General features: G+C 43.4%; 1 protein-coding gene across 15 annotated transcripts in view; it reads right to left on the reverse strand.

The window, feature by feature from the left end:
- LOC141785049 (shisa family member 6) overlaps window positions 1–22795 on the reverse strand; it is a 100473-nt gene that overhangs the window by 72823 nt on the left and 4855 nt on the right. For all 15 annotated transcript variants that reach the window (XM_074663144.1, XM_074663143.1, XM_074663145.1 and 12 more), the window contains exon 4: window positions 9799–9900. In XM_074663144.1, the coding sequence (XP_074519245.1) occupies window positions 9799–9900 (102 nt within the window). The remainder of the gene's footprint in view (window positions 1–9798; window positions 9901–22795) is intronic.

A 22795-nucleotide genomic window follows, 5' to 3' on the forward strand; every position in this document is an offset into this window, starting at 1 on the left:
AAGACTGACATATGGAAAAATAATTAAAACGGACGCATTCAACCAATAACAGCTGCTGAGCCGCCGTTTGAATACACTATCACATTAGCATGGTGGCTGTCAATCCGCTCTCCTGTCTGAGCCGGAAAATTCCAATCAATCAAGGTGTTGGAGCGCCAGTGTCATCGTTCTGCTCTTAACCCCCTGCACACCGTTACCACCTGGACCTATTCAACCCAGATCCTCCTCAGACAATCAAAACAGGGAAATAACGTCCGAGATCGTTTAGGCTGCCTACAGTGACCAAAACTAAATGTTCGGCCACTTGTCTAAGATGGAGGACACAATGTTACGACAGAATAACCATAAGTTGTGAAAAATGGTATCTTCTGCAAGGCATGCAGTGTCTCGGTGCTGGATTCTGACTCTGTGCTTTATTAAAAGTCAAGAAAGAGAAGAGGAATTCTCAAAGAAAACAGCTCGATCAAAGTAAGTTACACGACACACACTACAAATATTTGTCTTTAGATCTTCAAACTTAAATGTTTCAGATGTAGATAAAGACCTATCATGATTCAGTTTTGTGTTGGTGAATCTCTTGGTTTTTGATTTTCTTTCTCACTTGTGATTCTTGTGTTTCCTGAATTTTATCTGGGACTATTTCTTCATGGTTCTTGTTTGGTGTTTTTTGTGTTTCCAGACAGTCTGTAGTTTTTTTATCCTTGTAGTTTTTGTTTGGTTCTTGTCACGTGAGGGTCTTTATGTTCTTAGTGTTTCTGTGTTTTAAATTGATCTTGTCTCTGTCTTCAGTTTCCCTGTGTTTGGCTTAGTCCTTGTGTTTCCCTCCTGTGGGATTGTCCCTCATGTGTTTCACCTGTGTCTCATACTTGTTCATACCTGTGCTGATTGTCCTGGTGTCTATTAAGGCCATGTCCACACGTAGCCAGGTATTTTTATACATTTATGCCTGTCATCCACACAAAACTGCAGCTTTACGTCTTTAAAAATGATGTTTTCTGAAAACTCCAGCCAAAGTAAAGATTTTGGAAAACTCTGGTTTCATGGTTTTGTGTGGATGCCGGTAAACAGCGCTTTCACTTCTCAAAAGTCACAGCTGAATGACAGAGGCTCATTCTGATTGGCTGGCATGGGTTTTATGTCTGGAAAACACTGACAAATAAAGGTTTGGCATGCCTCAAGCTGCACTTCTCGGCGGATTTGTCCGCTGCGTGTGGAAGAAAGGAAGAAAAAAAGAGGGGGGATACTCGTTTTTGAAAATACCCGGCTACTTGTGGACATGGCCTGAGTCTCAGTGTTTCTTGAGTTCGTTGTCGGGTGATTGTTTGAGTTTACTGATGTGTCATGTGCATAGACTGTACAAAACATGGACGAAACATCCCAACGCCACCCGTCTGTTCCTGAAATAGTGAAATGAAGCCAATCTGTGGACGCAGCCACATTCGCTATAATGCCGGCTGTGAGTTTTTCTTCGAGCAGCTACAGGGCGCCTGGCGGTCACGTGACCTGAGCTGTGCCTCTGATAGGAAAATCAAATGATCTTAATAACTTCTAAACCGCAGAGTTAGAAGAAAATTCACTCACCGTACAGTTTGTGCTGATAGTGAAATCAGCGTACAAGACCAAAGCTGTTTTTTGATCAAGGCTGGAAATGTGTTTTTTTTTTATGCCGTAAAAGTGTGTTTTTTATGGCTGGGTGTGTACTTGGTTTCTGGTCTTTCTGCAGCCGGCCTCAAGAGGATTCTCAATGAATAGCAACTTTTAGCACTTCAGCATAGGCTTCATTTTTAATAACCCGATGTTGCCCCTTGGTCACATGTCACGTCTCCCAATTCTGTTCCTGGTTGCGAGTTTTGTAGAGTTTTTTCGTTTTTTTCGTTTTGGATTTTTTGAGTTTAGTTTAAACTAAGACATTTTTGTATAACTTGCAGCTGGGTCCCCCTCCTATTGTTTCCTGCTCCTGTGGATCTCGACAGGACCATTGATAGTCACGAACATCTCTCTAAGTAGCTTCTTATTTCTTCCTCAACAGTCTGAGACACATTCTTAAACCGCACAGCTGTACACACTGATATTACAGTTGTTACAAAAACAACTGCAGTTCCTCCTGTGTCCAGTAGAGGCTGGCTACAATATTGAATCAAACCCCTTTAGAGCCAATTAAAAATGTCAGTCTTTGCAACAGAAGTTAACAAATTTACAGACTGGCATGGTTTAGCTCATGTCTTCATGTGTAAAAGATAGTTTGATCATATGAAAGCTAACGGCTAAGTGCCACCAGAGTCCTCCAAAAGATTTCTATTTCTGCCAGAGCACCGACACATCGACAGCATAGAGTCAAACATGAAGTCAGACATAGACACGTTGTTAAAACGTCCTGTGGATTTCAGAATTAAAGCGTTTTTATCTTATCTTTGACACTTAGCTGTGGTTAGCTAACTGTGGCTCTGGTGAAGCTGAATCTCTTCTCTATGTTTGAAGACATTTTCTGTCTCCTGAAAGTTCAGAGTCTTTAGGTTCTGAAGGGGGACACTGTGAGACCACACAGGCGGACTTTTACAATGCCCCATAAGTTTAAGTCTCAGATGTCTTGGCATCAACAAGAACCAGCAGTGAGTTAAACCCTTCCTAAAACTCTACCCTCACCACCTCGGCCACTCTTGGAACGTCTACCTGCTCGTCCTTTTATCACGTATGAAGTGGTGGAAAAAAAAGAAAAAAAAAATTCTGAGTGTGAGCAGCTTGATTTAAGAGGTTTTTAAAGCATTTCTACTATTTTGCAGTTTGACACAGAACCCGCATTTGAAACACATCTATCCTAGATCCACCATGCGTCAGAAAAACTGATTTTCAGCTCCCTCCATTATCGGCAGTTAATCTGAGGTTAGCTCAAAGCTAGTTTAGCTTCATCTGTCTGCATCAAAATGGAGTGAAAGCATGAAAATGACACTGCGCCTCCATCTCACAGGTAAAATAAACACCTGCAGAGAGGCAGTGCTGATTTGGGGATGGTGATGAATGCAGACTATTATTATGCTTATTGCAAAACGCTTTTACTGCGATAATGGGAACATTCGGATTTATGGTGCAGCAGAAGTCGTCGTGCTCAGGTTTAAAATTCTGCAGCGGTCCGGAGGGTTAAACACACTGCAGCACGCGGGAATGTGTGTGACAATGTGACAGTGATTTACAGTGCAGACTTTTACCCGGCGACAGTGACTGAATAGAAAAGTACACTGCAGTTTCTCTGTGACAAGAACAATTAATATGAGGCTGCAACGGGCTTCAGTCTGCGTGGGCCAGGAGCGATGATGTGGTGGAGTCGCATCACCGCTGCCAGCAAACACGGCTCGCTCTTATCTCTCTGCTGAGATTATGTTTCCACAACTTTTATACAATTACTGGAGACTCTGAAGCCTCAAACGGAGTTCTGCAGTTTTTACACCCAAGGCAGTGGAAGAGTGCAGTCCCATCTGACAGCACACACACACACACACACTCACACACACACCAGTGAGCATCCTCATTAGTTTGGCTCAGTTTGACAGAAGCCTCAACCTTCCTGCCTCCTAATTTTTGGACAAGAGGACAACAGAATACAGGGAGCAGAGAGTGTGTGAGGCGCTGCATCGATCTGCACAGATGGCTGAGGGGACAGGAGCGAGGCGGGCAGCTGTGCATGCTAAACAAAGGTTAGCATTACTAAAAGACTGGCACTCAGGGAAAACACTGGTCTGCAGGTAAAGAAGGGAAGGAATTCTGAAAAAACAGGAACAAGGAGAAGTGACCCATAGCGTTTCTCTTCTCCTAAATCTCCCCTAAAGAAAGAAAAGGAATCACTCTCTCAGGAAGCTAAACCTCCTCCTCTGCTGGTTCCTCTCTGTTTGGACACTTTGAGCAAAGAGAGATGAAGCAGGGAACAGATGGCCTCCCACCCTCAGTCTACACCTGACTCCATACTGACACAGACGGCTTCAGGATGGAGTGAAGCTGCAGAAAATGAAACATCCTGCAGCGACAGACTCTCAGCTCACGGTTTGGGATGAAAAAATTAACAATGAGGAGATGGTGGAGGCTCTGAAACCTCATGCATCTCTCGGTTTGACACCTGATCTACAGCAGCTCATGCAAAGAGTCACTAAATAAATGGTCCATCAAAACCACGGACTGTATATAGAATGCATCTCCATCTCTTACCATTGCATGGTTTTGAAGCCACAATAACCCGTCACAGGCACTGCAAATGGCAGCTGTTGTTCGGCCAGAGTCTGCACAGTAGGGACTAAGAGGGACTCAGAGAAAATGTGAGTAGAGTCGGGTGACAAAAATAATATATATGTTTGTATTTTTTTCTAGAGTCTAATCCTTTCTTCTCTTGACATTTTAAAATTCCCCCCTAAGCTACACAAAAATGGCAGCTGTCAATCAGCGTTTAACGTGATGTAAAGCCTTGTTTTTTTACCTCTTATAACTAATGAAAAGCAAACATTTAAGAAAAAAAGAGGACTTGAATAAACAGCAGCCAAATGATATATTAAAATTATCACAATAATCAGATGTGAGAAACATTTTTACCAGGTGTATTTTTTTTCAAAAGTTTGATCACAGCCCATCTGGAATGACTGGGAAGATGGATTTTTTTTAACCTATGCTGCAGCCAGCCACCAGGGGGAGCAGGGAATTTTTTGAGAAACAAAAATGCTCCAAAGACCAGATCGTCTCAATTCAGTTTGGCCTTGCAGTCTATGCAGGCTATGAAGGCTCTGATTGGTTACAGGCAGAGTCATGGCTTGGATAACAGCCAATCAGCAGTCAAAGCTGTGCATGCACAGCACTCATACACACAGCAGAGAGGAGGAAACGCTTTGCCAGAGAAGCTCCGGAGAGCAGATCTATGTTTTGAAGGCAGGTTAGGACAGCAGACTCTTGAGAAACTATAATAAACAACCCAGTCCTTCCTATAAGTTTTCATTTAACTTTTTAAGACATGCTGCTGAGCCTGGAAGCTGTTTAACAAAAACATAAAGGCATCTTAACTAAGTTAAGTGTTGGCGTTTGTATTATATAAAATTTTGAGTCTGATATTTTAACTTTTCCTGCAAACAAATATTGGCTATCTGCCTCCTTGACCACTAATAATCAGTATGGCCTCTGAAAGAAACATATATGTCTCCAGTGGAGATACCACACACACACTAAAACACACCTGAGTGTGATCCAGAGACTCGGTGCAGCCCCAGCGCTTCAGGCCTGTCTCAGAGCTCAGACTGTGCTCCATTTAGCTTTAAGAAGACGCGTCCTGATCCACTTTGCTCCAGACTGTGTTCTATAAGTCCTTTAAATACAGTGTTTCAACATCTGATGTTTACTCTACACTGAACTGTGTAAACCTCTGATTAAGACAACCAAAGTTCTTCTTCCACCATTTAAAGGTCAGACTGATGGTAGCGTGTCTGTAAAACCTGCAGCTCCTGAGCCAGCTCCCTACAGCTCTTTCTGCGTCTGCCAACCCACACTTCGTCTCCTACAGAGCCGCTTTAATCTGCGTGACACACACATCTCATCAAAATAAAAGCTCACTCCTCAAAACTTTCAGACGCATGTTCCAAAGCTGTGTGAAACCAGGACAGATGAAAACTTTGGGTTCCCTAAAAATGGCAACAACAGGTCCTGGCCTTTGCAAAGGTTGCTGAAAGGCATTTTGGGTAATGTAGGACAGCAGAGAATGAGCTGTGTGAGCTGAGGGGAAGGTCAGAGCAGCAGAAAGGTACATGTGAACAGACTAAGTACAGATCCAGAGCCCGCGCTCGTGGCTGATCTCATTTGGAGTTCAGCACAGGGCTGTTCTGTACCTCGGATCACAGATGTGAAGCATCCAGCTGCTCTGACCCCACACATCCTCCCCAGGGGGCAACACACACTCACACACACACAGGCTGCCGTATAATTAACGACCAAACACACTTCAGTTTGTTTAATTAAGCAGTGATACAGACACCGACAGATACAGACTGTTCCGTCTGTGCGGTGAAACATCCACACCACAAACTGAGTGAAGACGACGACATCTGTTTCCAGGTTCAGCTCTTTCCACTCACGCTGCGCTCACTGTTTATTTGTGCTCTCTTTTTTTCCAGCGTCACCTTCGGCCAGAGCAAACCAAGCTGTGCAAACCTCTTCAATAATAACCACGCTCGCTACGATTTAAATACCAGCGCTCTGTTTACCGGCTGTTAACCTCCAACTGCAGGCTCACCGCGGCCCACAGGTTCACGCTCCGGACGCTCAACCCCCCCCACGTGTTTTTGGATGGATTCAACTGCAGGTCGAGTGAGTTAGGAACATTTGTGAGTCATTAAAAGAGGAATCAGGAACCAGTTTGTGCTGTGGGGAAGTGAACACGCTGCAGGACGGAGCGTTCATATCATCCATCAGTCAGAGAATGAAGTGAAACATTGTGTGGCTGAAGCTTCTCTGCTTTTGTGGATGTGAAGAGGGCTCGTACAGAGACGATGAGAGCGGGGGAGGCTTGGTTAAACTGCTGCTTTCCCTGCATCACCCTGAAGTGAGTGTACTCTTGTGCACAGCTAAAGATAATACAGAGCAGTAACAATACCACAACCAAAGTCAGAGCTGTGTTTCATTGATTTTAAGGCTTCAATCTGCAGTAATACCCGCCGCTGGGCACCAGACACTCAAACAGAGAGGCTGCAGAGAAGATTAAAGTTCTGACTCTCGTGCACATGCTGCACATACTTCTTCTTTTGGAGGGTTTTTAGTGTCAGGCCTTCCCAAGATCTCAATCTGTCACGTTTCATTTGTTTTTGCAGCAGACTCAGAGGCTACAGACTGCAGCTGCTGAATGCTAAACACCAACACATGCTGCTGTTAGCGCAAACATACAGAGAATAAATCCAGATTCATAAAACGAGATGTTTTTTCCTCATTACTCATGTGGAGTGGAGCTGTGTGGGAGGGGGCGGTGTGGTTTATTCTTCTTGGCTGCGTGTGAATGTGATTGTGAAATGGACCCCCTCTGGGGATAAAAACAAACGGAGCAAAGAGCTGCAGAAACACAGTTAATTTCATACAAACACAGGAGCAGCAATCAAAGTGCAGAGGAGCTCCAGGTCTCTGCTGCACATGGAGGCTCATGAACAGCACCTTAGCGAGCTGCACACAGGCTGCTGTTTGTTGAGCGATGACAGGTGAGAGCTCAGAGAAGTGACAGAAATATCAGTCAGAGGGGAGAAGGTGTGTCACTGCAGAGCTGGGGGAGGAAAACCTCAGAAAACTGGGCCTGTATCTCCATCATGCTTGATTTTATATCGGCACTTTTAATCTGACCATTCTAGAAGTTAGCTCAACGTGGGCCTGAGATCTGTGTTCCCATGATGCATCCTGACATGGAGAGGGGCTGTGAGCTGAGAGGTTTGGGATCTGTAGCTGGTCTGAGTCTGCACAGGTTCCTGCTGAAGGAGAGGGTGCATGAAGGGCTCTAAAGCCCTGTTTCCACCAAGAGGTCCAGTACACATCAGTACGGTTTGGTACGGGTCGGATCAGTAAATCTGGATCCTGTTTGTGTTTCCACAGCCAACCTCGTCTTTCTTAGTAGGTGGCATGTAAGCCAGATGCTAATAGCTACATCAGCTACATAATATTGTGATGCCATAGCAGTGCGACATAGTGTACCCTGCTAAAAAATCCAACAAAGAAGAAAAAGATGACACAGTTTGGTTTGGATGGCAGTTTGATGTTGTTTGTGACGGATTTTCCAAACCAAAACAAAGTTCACTTCAGGAAGTGGACTGGAGATTCAAACATGGCAGGGTTATGGGTTGTTCTTTAACACCGCTGTCACACAGGAAGTGACGATTCTTTCCACCAATCAACAGACTGCAGTGTTTCTAGCTCCACCTTCTGGGGTTGAATGGGTATGTCTGGCACCCAACGGAAGGGAACCAAAAAGTGGGACGGTACGGGTCTGTAATTTGAGGACCTGTCCTGGTTTCATTCAAAAGAAACACCACAAAATGTGTACCATACCCATAGACTGTAAAAACAAACAAAAAAAAATGGACTTCATCTTGCTTGGCTCAAAGTGAGGACGGCACAAAATCTGCTCCCTGGTAGCTGGCTGCAGTATAGGTCAAAAACTCTGTCTCCACAGTCACTTCAGATGAGCTGTGGTCAAACTTTAAAAAATAAAAAACAGCTGGTAGAAATGTTTCTCTTATCTGTTTGCTGTGGTAGTGTGAAGATATAAACAGGCTTTGTTGGGTTTCATTCCTCTTGGTTCTGAAACGTTTCTTTTTCATTTGTTATTAAAGGTTAAAAACAGGGTTTTATGACACATTTAACACATAATTAACAGCTTATGTTCTTGTGTATTTCTCAGGGGGGGATTATAAAATATGACCGGAGGAAGAGTCAAGAAGCAATTAGACTCCAAAGAATATATATACATATATATATATATATATATATAAAACCTTTTTTTTTGTCATCCAGCTCCACCCAAATTCCCTCTTAGCCCCTTCTGCACAGACTCTGGCTGAACAATGGCTGCGCCTGTGATGGGGGTATTTTGGCTTCAAAACCGTACTATGGTAAATGGCGGAGCCACGCTGTCCACTCTATATACAGTCAATTTTGGACCAAACTGAACTGCTTGGTGGAAATGGGGTTACAGAGTCTGCAGAGGATCCCTCATACTTGGCCTGAAGTGTTGCAGATTTTGCAGAGAAGAAGAAGAAGAGGAGGAAGAAAGAGATGTTGAAGAAGTGTAAATAGGCAACAAGAGATTTCAAAGACGTATTCATTTTAAGGTCAAGTTCAGACACGTCGGATTAAAGTGAGCAGCTACTATGTGAGCGGAAGGCACTCAGCTGTGGTGTGTGATACAGGAAATACAAAGATATATATGATATCTTTACTGTTCAATAAATTAAAACAGAAACTGAAGGAAATAAGATGCATTTCCTGCTTTGGTATCTGTGTTTTTACTTTCATAATGAGCCAAAAAGATCCAATTCCGTCTTTTTCTAAAGCTAAACTCCTTCATCCAGATCATCAGCAACATTAGGGGATGTTGATGCAGGCTTCTGCAGGATTTGGGAGCAGAGAGGAAGAGTGGGAGCACGCAGCCGTGGAACAAACTTCCATTTAAAAGATTTGACTGGAGCTCTCAGCCACCATGAAACATTACAAGCATTCACCCTCCGGCACAAACACATCCAATTAAACATTCGAAAGCAGTCTCAGGTAAAAGAGCTCGCCTTGAAATCCCAGCGAGGTCTCACACACACACACACACACACACACACACACACACACACACACACACACACACACACACACACTCACACACTCACACACACACACACAGGGTCTGGTGTTTGGAGCCAAAATGGACGGGAATAAATCACAAGAGCTCGGCCGACATGGCTGCATACTAATCAGTGAATTACCCGCAGGAAAACTCTGCCCCACAACTAATGGCTGCTTCTGAGTGTGTGTGTGTGTGTGTGTGTCTGTGTCACCTTCTCTTCCCTGTGAGCAGCTCTTCGTGTGTGTTTGTGTGTTTAATTGCAAAGAGCCGAGCAGGAGGTCACATGAGTGGGTTCAGGAGGGGAATTGGATGTGGAAACGTTTTAGCTCCCCCTGTGTCTGCATGCTTTTGTTATGTTTAGCGTTAGCATGGAGCTGGTTTACTGCTCATTGTTTGGTGATCACAGAGTTCATTCAGAGCCCTGCGTCTGAGAGGAGGAAGAAGAAAAGACGGAGGAAGAGGAGGGTTACCTTTGGAGTGGCCTCGACCCAGCGTCACAAAGCCCGAGGAGATGAAGTTGTGAAGATCGGTGCCTCCACTGCTGCGCACGCTCTCCTTCCCATAGTGGAGACCTGTTCACACACACACACACACACACACACACACACACACACACACACACACACACACACACACACACACACACACACACAGAAAAAGACAATCAGTTTGGCAGATTGCTTTTATTATTTGCTTCTTATAAAACAAACGCCTCCACTCTGAGGCTTCACTTGGACACCACACTGATTAAAGATTCTCTGCAGCGTCTAATGACTGAAAATCTGATTTAATTTGAGTCTTTTCAAAATAAAAGTGCACTTCTCTTCTCTCGTCAGTCCTGTCCTCTCATTAAAAACATAAAAGCTCACAACAATTATGAAAATAACCTCAATTAGAGAAAGACAGTCTGAACTCTTTGAAGGAGGTGGAGGTGCAGCTGCAACCCCCAGACTAAAAACAATAAGCTGACAATGATGAGTTATAAACTGCAGTTCCTGGGATGTCCACATGAGGGTGTGTGCAGAACTCGCAGAAACCACATACTCAGCCATTCAAAAGCTGAACTTTACAACAGACATCAGCATGTTCACCACCTGATCAGAACAGGATTTCAGTCTGAACAGACCTTTTTTCAATCAGCACACACCTAACAAAAGAGCAATATGCTTTTCTCATGACCTTAACAGTTTTTGGGGTCAGGAGCCATTACCCCCCCCCCCCCGCCCCCCGCCCTAAAAAAAATAAAAATAAAAAAATAAAAAACACCACATGTTAGTCAGTTTTTAGGATTTATTTGGGGGATCTGACATCTTGACTTTTTTTCCAACCCAACTTACAAAGACTAATTTGAAGGATTTATGTTTGAAAAAAAAAGTATTTTTTTTTTTTTTGACAAAAAAAAATAAAAAAATCAAAAACTTTTTTAATTTAACACATTTAACATAAATCATGGTGCTTTGGAACAAGCATTTTCACTACCAACCCCAGGAGTTATTATAATGGTGTATTTTGAATAACTGGGGTGCGGCCAACTTGACTGTCAGGTGGGCAAAATGTCTGTCAATGAGTTTCCCAAAGGCCCCCTTTTTTAACTCATTCAAGAGCTGATTTCATCTGAAAACTTAAAAATAAATAAACACTGTGTGAAAAAAATCTGTGTTACACAAAAAACGCTGTAGTAAGCATGACAGGCCTGTGGTTGGCGATGTAACTGTCGAGACACACTCCTCCACAGACCAGAGGAAGTCTAGCCAGCTGCTAATCAACAAAACAAAAGATGACTGCAAGAGTGGAGTAACAGATGCACATTTTGTTGAATGGCATTATTTTCATTTTTGTTAATGTTGTTGAGTTTGTGCACGGCAATTTAAGATGCCACAATGGTTTACTTTGGACTCGTTCAGTTCAAGCTAATAATGAGCATAATTACCTATGTGTGATACTCACAAGTCGTATATTTTTAACACTTTTTTGAAGCTGTAAAAAAAAGGTAATTTTTCTTCGGGGATGAGTAAAAACATTTCTGATTCTGAAAGTGTAATGCTCATGTGCAAAGTGGAGCGTGACGTCAGCGTTTCCACTGAAAACGTAAAAAAATAAATAAATAAATAAAATGGGCGTGGTCTACGTGATGTTACCCGTCTGTTCCTGAAACACTAAAATGAAGCCAGTCCGTGGTCACGGTCATATTGGATATGACTTGGGCTTTGAGCTTCCTTTCTAACAGCTATAGAGCTGAGCTGTGTCTCTGATTGGACAATCATAACTTCTGAACCGCTGAGTTAGAAAAAAAAATCACAGACACAGAAATCAGCGTTTTTGACCTAAGCTGTTTTTTGAACCAGGCTGTAAATAAGCTGTTAAAGCTGTTAAAGTCAGATTTTCATGGCTGGGTGTGTATGTAGTTTCTAATCTTTCTGCAGCCAACCTGGAGCAGATCCTTGGTGAGCAGCAACTTTTAACACTTCAGAATAGGCTTCATTTTTGTTGTCCCTTGTCTGAAACAGGTCGATACCTTTGTGTTTCATCCTGAAACCATTCCCCCTGGAACTCAGATGAAGCTAGGTTTTCATTAAAACAACCAAAGTCAAAGTAAAGGCTTGTTTGTGTAACTCTGTCAGATTTTACACATTTTATCTGAGAATCTGAGCTGAAGTGATGTCACAGTCCCATCAGCTCTCTCAGCCAATGGATGACTGTATTTCTCCCACAGAGGATGTGAAGTGATTGCTTTTCAAACATCACGTGCTGCGGCATATTCAGAATCAGCCTCATCAATCACAGAGCGGCAGATACTCCTGCAGAGGCTGTGACAGCTCATTCCTACATTCATCCAAGAGCTGTTTGATCTCCCAGAATCCACCCTGAAGGACCTGAAGGTTGACGCTTTGAGAGGTAAAAACTCTGCGATGAAGTTCAGCGGGGGAACCTATAACAGGTATGAGCGAGCTGTTTGTGCGGCTCCATCATGTTCTCAGTTGTGTTTTTGTCAGATGAAAACTTCCCCGTGGTTTCTCTCCCTCGGGCACGCACAGATGGGAAATGATGTCGAAGTGGAAGCGTACAGCTGAGCGTGTTGTTGTGATGCTGGCAAAAAGAAAAGGCAATATGTTTCCAGCATCACAGTCAACACTTACACACATGCACTCTGAACTCAATCACACAGCTCGCTCTGTCGCCGCACACAGAATACAGGCTGTGTTTTAACATCCTATAACACACACACACACACACACACACAGTTGTCTTCCTGTGTCACCTCTATCATTGGTAGGCCGCTCCACGAGCCACTGCGACAACCCTCCAATCTCAAAGACCCTTCAAAAGCAATCCCCCTCCTCTCCTGGCTGCTCGCGGCTCATTAAGGTGAGCTAGCTTGAAGAGCTGCCAGGAAGGCTACGCATTAGGAATTTATCGTCCTTCATACAAAGAAAAATCGTGACTTTCACCCCAACGGAGCAGCAGCTAGCGGGCGCCGAGGATTCATATGGAAATGTTTTCTAATCAGACTTTCACTGGACACACTCACACACACACACGTCTGAATTAGTGTGAATAATAAGATGATTCTATCATGAGCTGGCATCAGGGAGGTTTTCCACCCCCAAGGTCGATTACGCTTGAACCCAGGCAGCCAGGCGGGCGGGCGGGGGTAATTCTCATGGTTCTCTGGTTTAACAGCGTTACGATGTGCTGGAGTGGACACGGAGCTGTGTGCATCATCTGAAGATAAAGTCGTTCAACTCGTATCTTCACATCTTCATCCTCTGCAGAGGAGCCGCACGCTGAGGCCGAACATGCTCCTCTTCTTTAACCCTGCCCCCCAGAAACTAATGGTGCAGGGCGGGAAGTCCTGATCTGAGCTGGTCGTAATTAGCTGCTGCTATACACACACATGCAAACACACTCACACACACACATACAAACACTCACACACACACACACACACACACAGGGGGCGAAAGGTCCAGCTGTATAATCAGGGGCAATAATGTCAGTCAGGGCAGGAGACAATTAGGCCGAGCTCAAAGACTCAGGGGGAGGTTTCTGTTCAACGCGTGGACGCCGTCAGCAGACATGTTGGTTTGAACATGTGGCCGATGATGAGTCCACCAATGAGGAGCCGCCGAGGTCACTGAGGAGACATTATGGACGCAGTGTAGAGATTAATTCAAGGGCAATAGAGCATAAGGGGGGGCTTTGTGTGTGTGTGTGTGTGTGTGTGTGTGTGTGTGTGTGTGTGTGTGTGTGTGTGTGTGTGTGTGTGTGTGTGTGTGTGTGTGTGTGTGTGTGTGTGTGTGTGTGTGGTGGTTTTCTCATTCTCAGCTGCTCACATGCTGCAGCTTGGCTTGTAACCTTAAAGACAGAAAGATGACCAAACTACGTTTCTTTCAGTGTCAGCTCCACACAGACAGGATTCTGTAGTCTGAAATCAGGAACATCCAATGGACCGGTCCACTCAGGAGAACAAATTTTGTTCCGACGTTAAAAACAGGCAGGGGTTGTGATTTATATTAGGCCATTAATGGACAAAATAATCAAAAACAACATTCACAGCTTTTAAATGACGTAAAACTGCAGTTTTTTTTTTTTTGGTACCCCCTGTGATTCTCTCTCTACTTAAACACCATCTCCTTAAACTACAGTGTTGGGCAAGCTACTTGGAAAATGTAATGAGCTAAGCAACCAGGTACTGTGTGTTAAATCAAGCTTCACTGACGCTATGACCCACAGAAATATAGCAAGCTAAGCTACAGCAATATGGCCAAAATAACTTAATAAATTCAAGTTACTTTTTTTCTCCACACTGAACCGACTTAATTACCAATTAATTTCAAGGATTAATAAAACTCGCAGTGAAACATATAGACAGATATATATTTTCATAGAAACATGAAGTAAGCCACTACAATCTTACACATCATTTGGGTATTCACATGCGCCAAAATTACATAAAATACAGTAGTTAGCTTAATTGCTGGTTGTGCAAATTTGGTTGTCCCCTGTTTATGGTTAAATTGATTTTTTTTTTTTTTTTTTTTTTAAGTTTCTTTTCTAGCTGATGATTTTTTTTTAGTTCCATTGCTTCAATAAATAATCTGTTTCAAAATTATTTATGAAATTTTAGTGAATAAAGCGAGAGTGGGAAACTCATGCATTAACTGAAACTGAAGCTAGACGGTTCAGTTAACTGTGACTTTGATTTTTGTCATATTCACCAAGCCTTTATTCATAAACTTCAAATAAAGCAGATAACTCAGTTTTAATAAATACCTAACGTATGATGATGTTAACAGTTAAATTCATTACCAGAAAGTATATCCTTTATGGTCTAATAAACAATCAAGAGTCCAGAAATAGTGTTTTATTTTAAAACTCAGCCGATGTTTTGTTCTGTTCTGGTTCCTGACTTCCTGTCCAGGTGGATCCCCTTTGCCCAGGTTGATGTTGGGGGTGAAGATGGACCTGGATTGAGTCTGAAACCACACCCTATCCTAATAACACACTGTATAGTGGATACAGCATTTTGTAGAGCTGTCTGAATTCTGAGTGAGCATGGTCATACCCTTTGTAGACCACCCAATGTACACACAATGCATTTTGAGAAGTAGTTCACGAGTGGTGTTCACTATGTTAGCAATATATACCATCGTGCATTGGGGTTCAAACAGAAGATAAAGACATACTTTAATACTGTAAATCCACATGACCTATTATACTGGAGCATCTACAAAAGAGACCCTGAGACCTGATCCAGGTCTGATGTAAACGTTTTTTTGGACCACTTCAGACCAGTTAGCGTTGGACTTAACCAGAGAATGACACTTAGCTCTTGGTTTAACACAAGCCACAGCTCCGAGCAGGGAAACATAGGAGATGTTAGTCGCTGAACCATGCGTCTTCGATGATGCATTCACCGAACCTTGTAATTCTCAAACACAAATTGATTTGTAACGCGAATACATGGTTGGTATTTATCTACTTATTTAAATTAATGTGTCATAAATTAATGTATGATTTTTGATCATGGTTATGACTAAAGCCCATGCTGTTTACAGTGTTTAAGGAAAACTAAAACTGTAAATCTTCAGCTGGCTAAGAGCGATGCATGTTTAATGACATCACTAACAGTGGCTGGTGAGTGAGTAAGTAAATGTGAAATGTTGTTTTAATTTTGTGTGTGAGAGGACAATAAAGTCCACTACAGCTGATTCACTATAAGGTGAGCAGGGAGGAGGGAATGAGGGAGTGATTTAAGACACACCCTTGGTCTGATCTTTAGCGGGGCGCAGCAAGGAGATGCAGAGAGCTGGACGCGGCGTGGCGCTCCCTGTGAAAATCAAGCTTTGACAAGAATGGGAAAGGATCGACTCCGCAGCATGCTGCGCTGACGGATGAGGCCGAGGAATCTTTGGATCAAAGGTTTTTTTAATTTATCCTTTGTAAATGTGTAAATGACTTAATTGATTCTTTTTATAACAAACTCCTGTCAGCAGATCTGTCGTCTCTGACATGCAGTGTCGGGACACTTTTGTCTTTTATTTCATAGGCTGGAAACTCTCCTCCTGGGATCTCTGAAGTTCTCTGATTCTTAATGTAAAAAGCACAGACACATGAGGACAGCACCCAGAGGTGACAGCAGAAGTGGACCTACAGCGTCAGACTGGTGGAGCTGGACGTCTGACGGAGCAGGAGCATGATGAAGAAAGTGCCCTCCAGAGAGATACAACAGTAATTAAATCACTGCTCTGTTTTACGGCCAAAACTTCATGTTTGGGTAACTTTCTAAGGACACACACACACGCTCACACTCACACACACACATGAACGGGGAGCTCTGCGTTTTAAAATATCTGAAGGTCATGTCAAAGCTGCTAAATAGCTGGAAATGTTTTTCTATCATCACGACCTCTAATTGTCCACAGCAGCTGACCTTTCAGCTGAGAGGTCGCTCATCTCTGACTAAATTAACTGAATGACTACAGGCTTTCAGACCTCCACACACACGCACACACACACACGCTCACATTATTCACATTCTGCTCGTTCTGATCCTTCTGGTGCTGTAAACACAGACCCATAACTCATAATCCTATTTGCCTTTTGCTTTGTTTCGACACGGGAGCGCTTGTTTTCTCTTTAGTTTCTGTTGACTAAACTCGGCGTTCTCTCTTTGCTTCACCTGAAAACTGTATTTCATCGTTATGTGCACAAAGCAAATGTCAGAGAGGAAACAAAGCAACACTTTTCCAGGAAAAATAAGAAGAAGAAGAAGAAGGAGGAGGAGGTGGAGGTGGATCTGAGCCGGCGGGGCTTCCTCTGCAGAGCTGCAGGCCACACACTCCACAGACAGATGCTCTCTGTTTACTTTAACTGAAGGCAAAGGTTCATCTCCGCCCGTCTGCAGCTCTGCGCGTGGTGTGGCTGTGGGGCGCAGCGTGTTTACACCACAACCTAAAAGAGGATGTGAGCCCACAACAATGCAGTGAATAAATATAGCAGTGGTGTCAGATTCTGCTGTCTGCTCGGTTCCTGCTCAGGGCTGGAGGATGGACTGACGCTCTGCAGAGCATTCAGCGTTAGTCTGCAGGAAAACACCTGTACCCTGACCACTGCAGCACGGTTAGAAGTTTGACAGCATTTACTGTGTTTTTGAATCAAGATTGAAGTTGTTAGAATGATTTTTTGACAAAGTTCAATGCAGAAAAACATGAAGCTACAAACAGACGATCCACAATTGAGGATGGAACCTTAAGGTATGTGTTTACTCCTCCAAGAATCAACACCTTAATGTGGAGGAGGGGTTTAAGCTTCCCTGTGAACAAAGGAGCTATATCGGTTTGGTCTCCCAAGGCAAAATGGTCCCAGGAGACTAAAAGGAATCACAGGGAAAAGGGTAAGAAGTCACCTCACCCAGAAGAGAGGAGGTTAACTCAGAGCAGAGCCACACTGAAAGGAGACCAGGATGCACCCTGGACCTCCCTTTGGAGGTGGTCCATCCAACTTGGGGGAGACCCCTGGTGAGATCCAGAACTCATCAGAGGAATTATATTTATCCCACCTGGTCTGGGAACGCCTCCAAGAAGCTGAAAAGGTTGCTGACTGGAGGGATGCGGATTTATTTGGACCCTCATTTCTAATGCATGACTTGTGATAGTTTATCAAATTGAATAATATGATATTACCCTGAAAATGTTAACAATTGTAAAGCTGTTGGTACACTGTAAAAAAAAAAAAAATCCTGATCTTATGGTTAATAACCCTTAATCTTTAAAGTGGTTTTCTGTTTTTAAAATATATTATACAAAACTGTAAAATAACAATAAATTATGTATAAAATAACAATCTGGATGTTTTTTTAAACATTATGCCAATAATGACACGCTATGTTTAATTCTTGTTTTTAATGTAATAATACTGTCTTATCTATTTTGCTCTCTTCAATCACAGTCACACTGATATAAAATGACAATAATTATCTGTAACCAAATTTGTAGCTCATTTTATAAGGGTTTGTGTCCATGCTAATAACCTAATGTTTTTAACTGAATTTGCAGTGAAATGTTTTTAGTTTTATGAAACATATGCAGCTGCACCCTGTTCCCCTCTCGCTCATGGTTGGAATAACGCCTACCCTTTCAAAATAAACTGACCAATTTTTAAAACGAAAAACCCAAACAGAACACACTGCTCCTCTCTTGGAAACACTTTCCTCTTATGCATCACTGGTCACTTTGTCCTCCATCAGTTTATGTACTAAATTATTTATTTTTGTTCCTGTTATTTCAAAGCAAAATCATTTTTGTTGTGACAATATTTTGCAACCATTAGTGGGGGGGGAATGCTGTGGATTTGAGACCTTGCTGTAAAGGGGGTACAGTATGTCAGCGCTCCATGGCATGGATCCGCTGTCTGTGTTCCCCGGCGCACACCGGCTGTCTATGCTCCTCATGGCGCAGACCATGTATCCATTGATTTTTGTTGTTTTGTGTAAATAAACAAGATTGGCTGTGTAATAAAGATTACACAGTTGGTCCATGAATTGTTGCACGGGCAGCCTGTTCGCCCCACACAACACCTAAATGTACAGCATGGTCTTATATCTGCTGTGCTCACTCAGGGTTACAGAACACCATCACAATACCATTCTTTTTTTTTAAATAATGGTATTTTTCTGTGGAACTCTTTGCATTGTCACTACATCCAAGTCATTTGCTTGTGATAATTTAAGTACAATCTGTGTGTTTGTTTTTTCTGCAGAACTCTTGATGAAACTTCATGTAAATGCATTTTTTTTTCACTTGATTTGAATTAGGATATTTTACTTTGGGTTTTTGTTTAACGACCGTAGCTGCCAGTCGTTTCCCTTTTTTAACAGTTTTTTTTCTTTCAGTGTATGTGATCCAGAAAAACGAGCAGACGCAACAAGCCAACAAAAGAGTTAACACGTCGTTGCCGGTCTTAATGTTTGTCACTGTTTCAGGGACGAACATGACTACAGTCAAAAACATGAAGTGAAAGTGCTCAGAGGGGAGAATCCTCCTCATCTTACACAAAAATCTAAAAGATCACCTAAAAGGTGGTCATAAAAACCATGTGACAGGAAGCTAGCAGCTAGCATCAGCTCAAGCATGAGGCCAGCTGTAGTTCAGCTTTAGCTGACGGTCTCTGGCCAGGGTCAACGTCCACACTCCTTGTGGTTTGAAAGAAGCCTCTCGCAGTGCAGTGGGGAAGCGTGCCATCACACGGCCCAGGCTGTGAAAAAATAAATCAGCATGTATTTTTAGAGGAAGTGTGGTGAGGGAGTGATTACTGCTGAGAGCGCGGGCATCATCACACGTAGAGGATGAAAGGACTGGAAGCTGCTCCCGCTCTTGAAATAAGTTGATAGGATCCTCTCGGGCCCTTTAGCCACTCGCTTTATGAGGTCTCCCCCTGATTTAAAAGTGTCTGAAAAAGCCTCTGGATGCTGAGAGCCATTCTCAGCAGAGGACCCTCTCCTTAAGAGCGCCCCCCTCCTCCTGCACGCTGCTTAACGCCCATTTAGGCGACCATGAATATGCATTTTCTCTGAGAGCGAGTGGGCTCCCTCTCCACGGCACCTTGGAGTGGAGCTCCCAATTTACATGCACACATTAACCGCCTCTTGCAGGGCTGTCACTGCCTTTCATGTCCAACCCCGCAAGGACTGCTGCGGTCCCTGATGGGGGGCGGGAGGGGCTTGGCTGAGGTGGATTGAGCCGGGCTGGCTTAAGTAGAAGTGATTGTGTGCGAGGAGGCAAAACAGTGGCAGCCAAGCAGAGCGGCAGATAGACAGATAAAGTCATGGCTGACCTCTAAGTGTTCATGCATGCAGCATGCCACGTGCAGCCGCCACGTACCCGCCGTGTCCCCTTCACGGTTCCGAGGGGCCGCCAGGAATACTAACGGACTCTGAGGAGTGCCGCAGCCTCCAAGACACCCAGTGAATGAACGCGGGCTGCGGTCTCTGCAGAAAACCCTGCAAGGAAATGTTCCCAGACAGCGTTTGATCGACGGCGACATGGCAGAAAGAGGCCAAGTTTACACGACACACCAGAGTCTGTAAACCCAAATAAAGCTGGAAGTTTGCACCATCTATTATTTAGAGCCCGAGATACAAAAAGGCTTCTGCTGTCTCACAGCTCAAATGAAGCGGAACGACTACACGCAGAGCATCCAGCGTCGTGATGTTGGGCTGTCAGAACTTGAGGAATGCAGCTGAAGCTCTGTCAGAACCTGTGAAACCTCCCTAACACACACACACACACACACACACACACACACACACACACACACCTGGAGCTCAAATCCTGACACACACTCTGCGGACCCTGAGCCGCAACTTGCCGCCCGGAGGCGACAGAACAAACGCTCCCATCCTCTCATTAGCCAAGTTCAAATATTTACATGATTTAATCGGATGGCGAGGTGAAGATTAATCAAACGAGGGGCTGAAGTGGTGTAATGTTCATACTTTCTGTTACAAACATCTCCTCAGGGAACAATTGTGGGTCTCTGCCAAAACTAATGCACTCAGATAGAAGTCATCAATTCACATCGGAGCATGAACCTCTGCAGAGGACCAAACCACAGGTCCAACACTCATTTTCTTTCCTCCTGGTGGACGTACTCTGCCGCAAATATTTGAAAAAAATGTCTCAAAAGTGAAATCTTTGTTTTCCTCGCTCAGTTGGGACGAAACAGCAACACTCATCCATCCATTCATTCATTCATTGATTCATTCATGCAGCGTGCTCTGGGTGGACTCTGACTGTTGGAGAGCTGGAAGGGACTCACTCACACTGGGACCGTCTCCTGATCCAGAACTAAAGATTCAGAAAAACAAACTGAGAGCTCTGCCTCGGGCCGTACGATCCCATCCATCCACAGCTGACGTCTGACTGTGGAGCCGCGGGCTTCACTCAGACCAGTATCATGGTTGGAAACAAGCTCTAATGAGAAACTGGAACCCTGCTCTTATAGGGAACAGTTCACAGAGCTGGCAGAGGAAGCATCATGTGAACAAACGTCTGTGAGGACAGGATGGAGAAACAGGGGTGAGGAGAGGAGATGACACGAAACACATCACAGTATTGAAGCACATGTTAGCATCATAGACTGTGTATAGAGTGGACAGCATGGCTCCGCCATTTATCATTGTACGGTTTTGAAGCCAAAATACCGCCGTCACTATTGTAGCAGTTTGGAGCCAGAGTCTGCGCAGTAGAGACGATGAGGGATTCTTGGAGAATCTAAGTGGAGCTGGGTGACAATAAAAATAATATATATATTTTTTTCTTTCCAGAGTCTAATCACTTCCTGACTCTACCTCCCGACATATTTAACAATCTCTGAAAAAAATACACGAGAACAGCAGCTGTCAATACATAAAGCCTCGTATTTAACCTCAAATAACAAATGAAAACAAAACTTTTCAGAAAAAAGAGGACTTGAATACAAGACAGCCAAATGATATCTTCAAATCACCACAACAATCTGACGTGAGAAACATTTCTACGAGGTGTAATAATTTTTTAAAGTTTGACCCCAGCCCATCTGGAATGACTGGAAAGCCAGATTTTTTAACCTATACTGCAGCCAGCCACCAGGGGGAGCAGTTTTTGTGGAGACCTCACTTTGAGCCGAGCAAGAGGACGTCCATTTGTTTTTTACAGTCTATGGTTAGCATGGAGAAACACTGTAATTATGTCCGTCATTTGATTATTTGACAAAAATGTGAAAACATTTCAAAAGACACAGTCTTAAATAAAATAAATATTAGGAACTTTATAGATTTGATTTGATTTATTTATTTTTATCGTCTATTTCAGAGCTTTTGTGCCCTCATTAAAAGCAGACAGGACAGTGGATAAAGCAGCAAACTGTGAGAGAAAGCTCTGAGCACATGTAAAACAAACAACCCAACCATGGCCCGGGCGCAGGTTTGTCATACAATGGTGAATCCCAACAACCCTGAAGACTGGGAATCATGTAATGATACGGTGTGTTAGGAAACAGCAGTATTTAACACACATGGTATCAGTTTGGGAACCACAGAGCTTTGGAATCTTTGCATCTGCTCATCGATCTTCAGCACAACCAAATTCAAGTGTTGCCATCAGTTAGAAATAAAAAAACTTCCAGACAAACCTTCCTCATCCCACAAAACGTTAGACACAGATGAACATGCAGATCAAGTCGATATCACAGCTGTCAGTTACAGACCAATTCTGGACGTCCACACAACGTTCAGATCAGATCAGCTGTTTGGACGTCTAACCATGACCCCACTTGGACGTCAATATACAGTTCAACATTTGAATGTGGGCTTCTTGGACGTCAAGGAGACGTCTAAACAGGAGAGAGCAAGTGAGTGAATCAAATGACGTCCTTTCAATCTCACTTTTGGACGTCTAATTCTAAACATTAGTTTTGAATCAAAGTAATATTTTCTTTGTTTCCATTTCCTGTTTTCATTCTAAACAACTGATGTGTTTTCCTGTAGAGGTTCATTTTCCTGTAGCTTCATTTGGCTCAGCAGCAGCTTTGAAGTGGAAATATATAACGCCTTTGTCTGTACTTACAGTTACCATCTGCTGCTGAGAAAATCAAATGAATCTACAGGAAAACCTTCAGAAACTGGACTACAGTTAGACACAGAAACTAGAAGGAGGATCAAAACTATAAGAAGGACTAAAAGGTAAAGACGATGGCTCAGTTCATAGAAACTTGGCTTTTTAACTGTAGGGTCGCTGATTCAAGCCATGCGTGGACAAAGATCTTGAACGTCACTTTGTGCTGTGGTACTGTGGACGTCATAAACAGATGTTCAGTAGATGTCAGAAACATAGGAGAGGAGAAGAGTCAACACTTTTGGGAGACCAAAGTTAGATGTTTAAAAATGACATGGAAAGGACGTCCGCTTGTGTAGTGTTCAATAAGTGT

Source organism: Halichoeres trimaculatus, unplaced genomic scaffold (genome assembly GCF_033239565.1).
Source record: "Halichoeres trimaculatus isolate MK-OKI-2021-1 unplaced genomic scaffold, fHalTri1.1 fHalTri1_scaffold_23, whole genome shotgun sequence".
Taxonomy (NCBI): domain Eukaryota; kingdom Metazoa; phylum Chordata; class Actinopteri; order Labriformes; family Labridae; genus Halichoeres; species Halichoeres trimaculatus.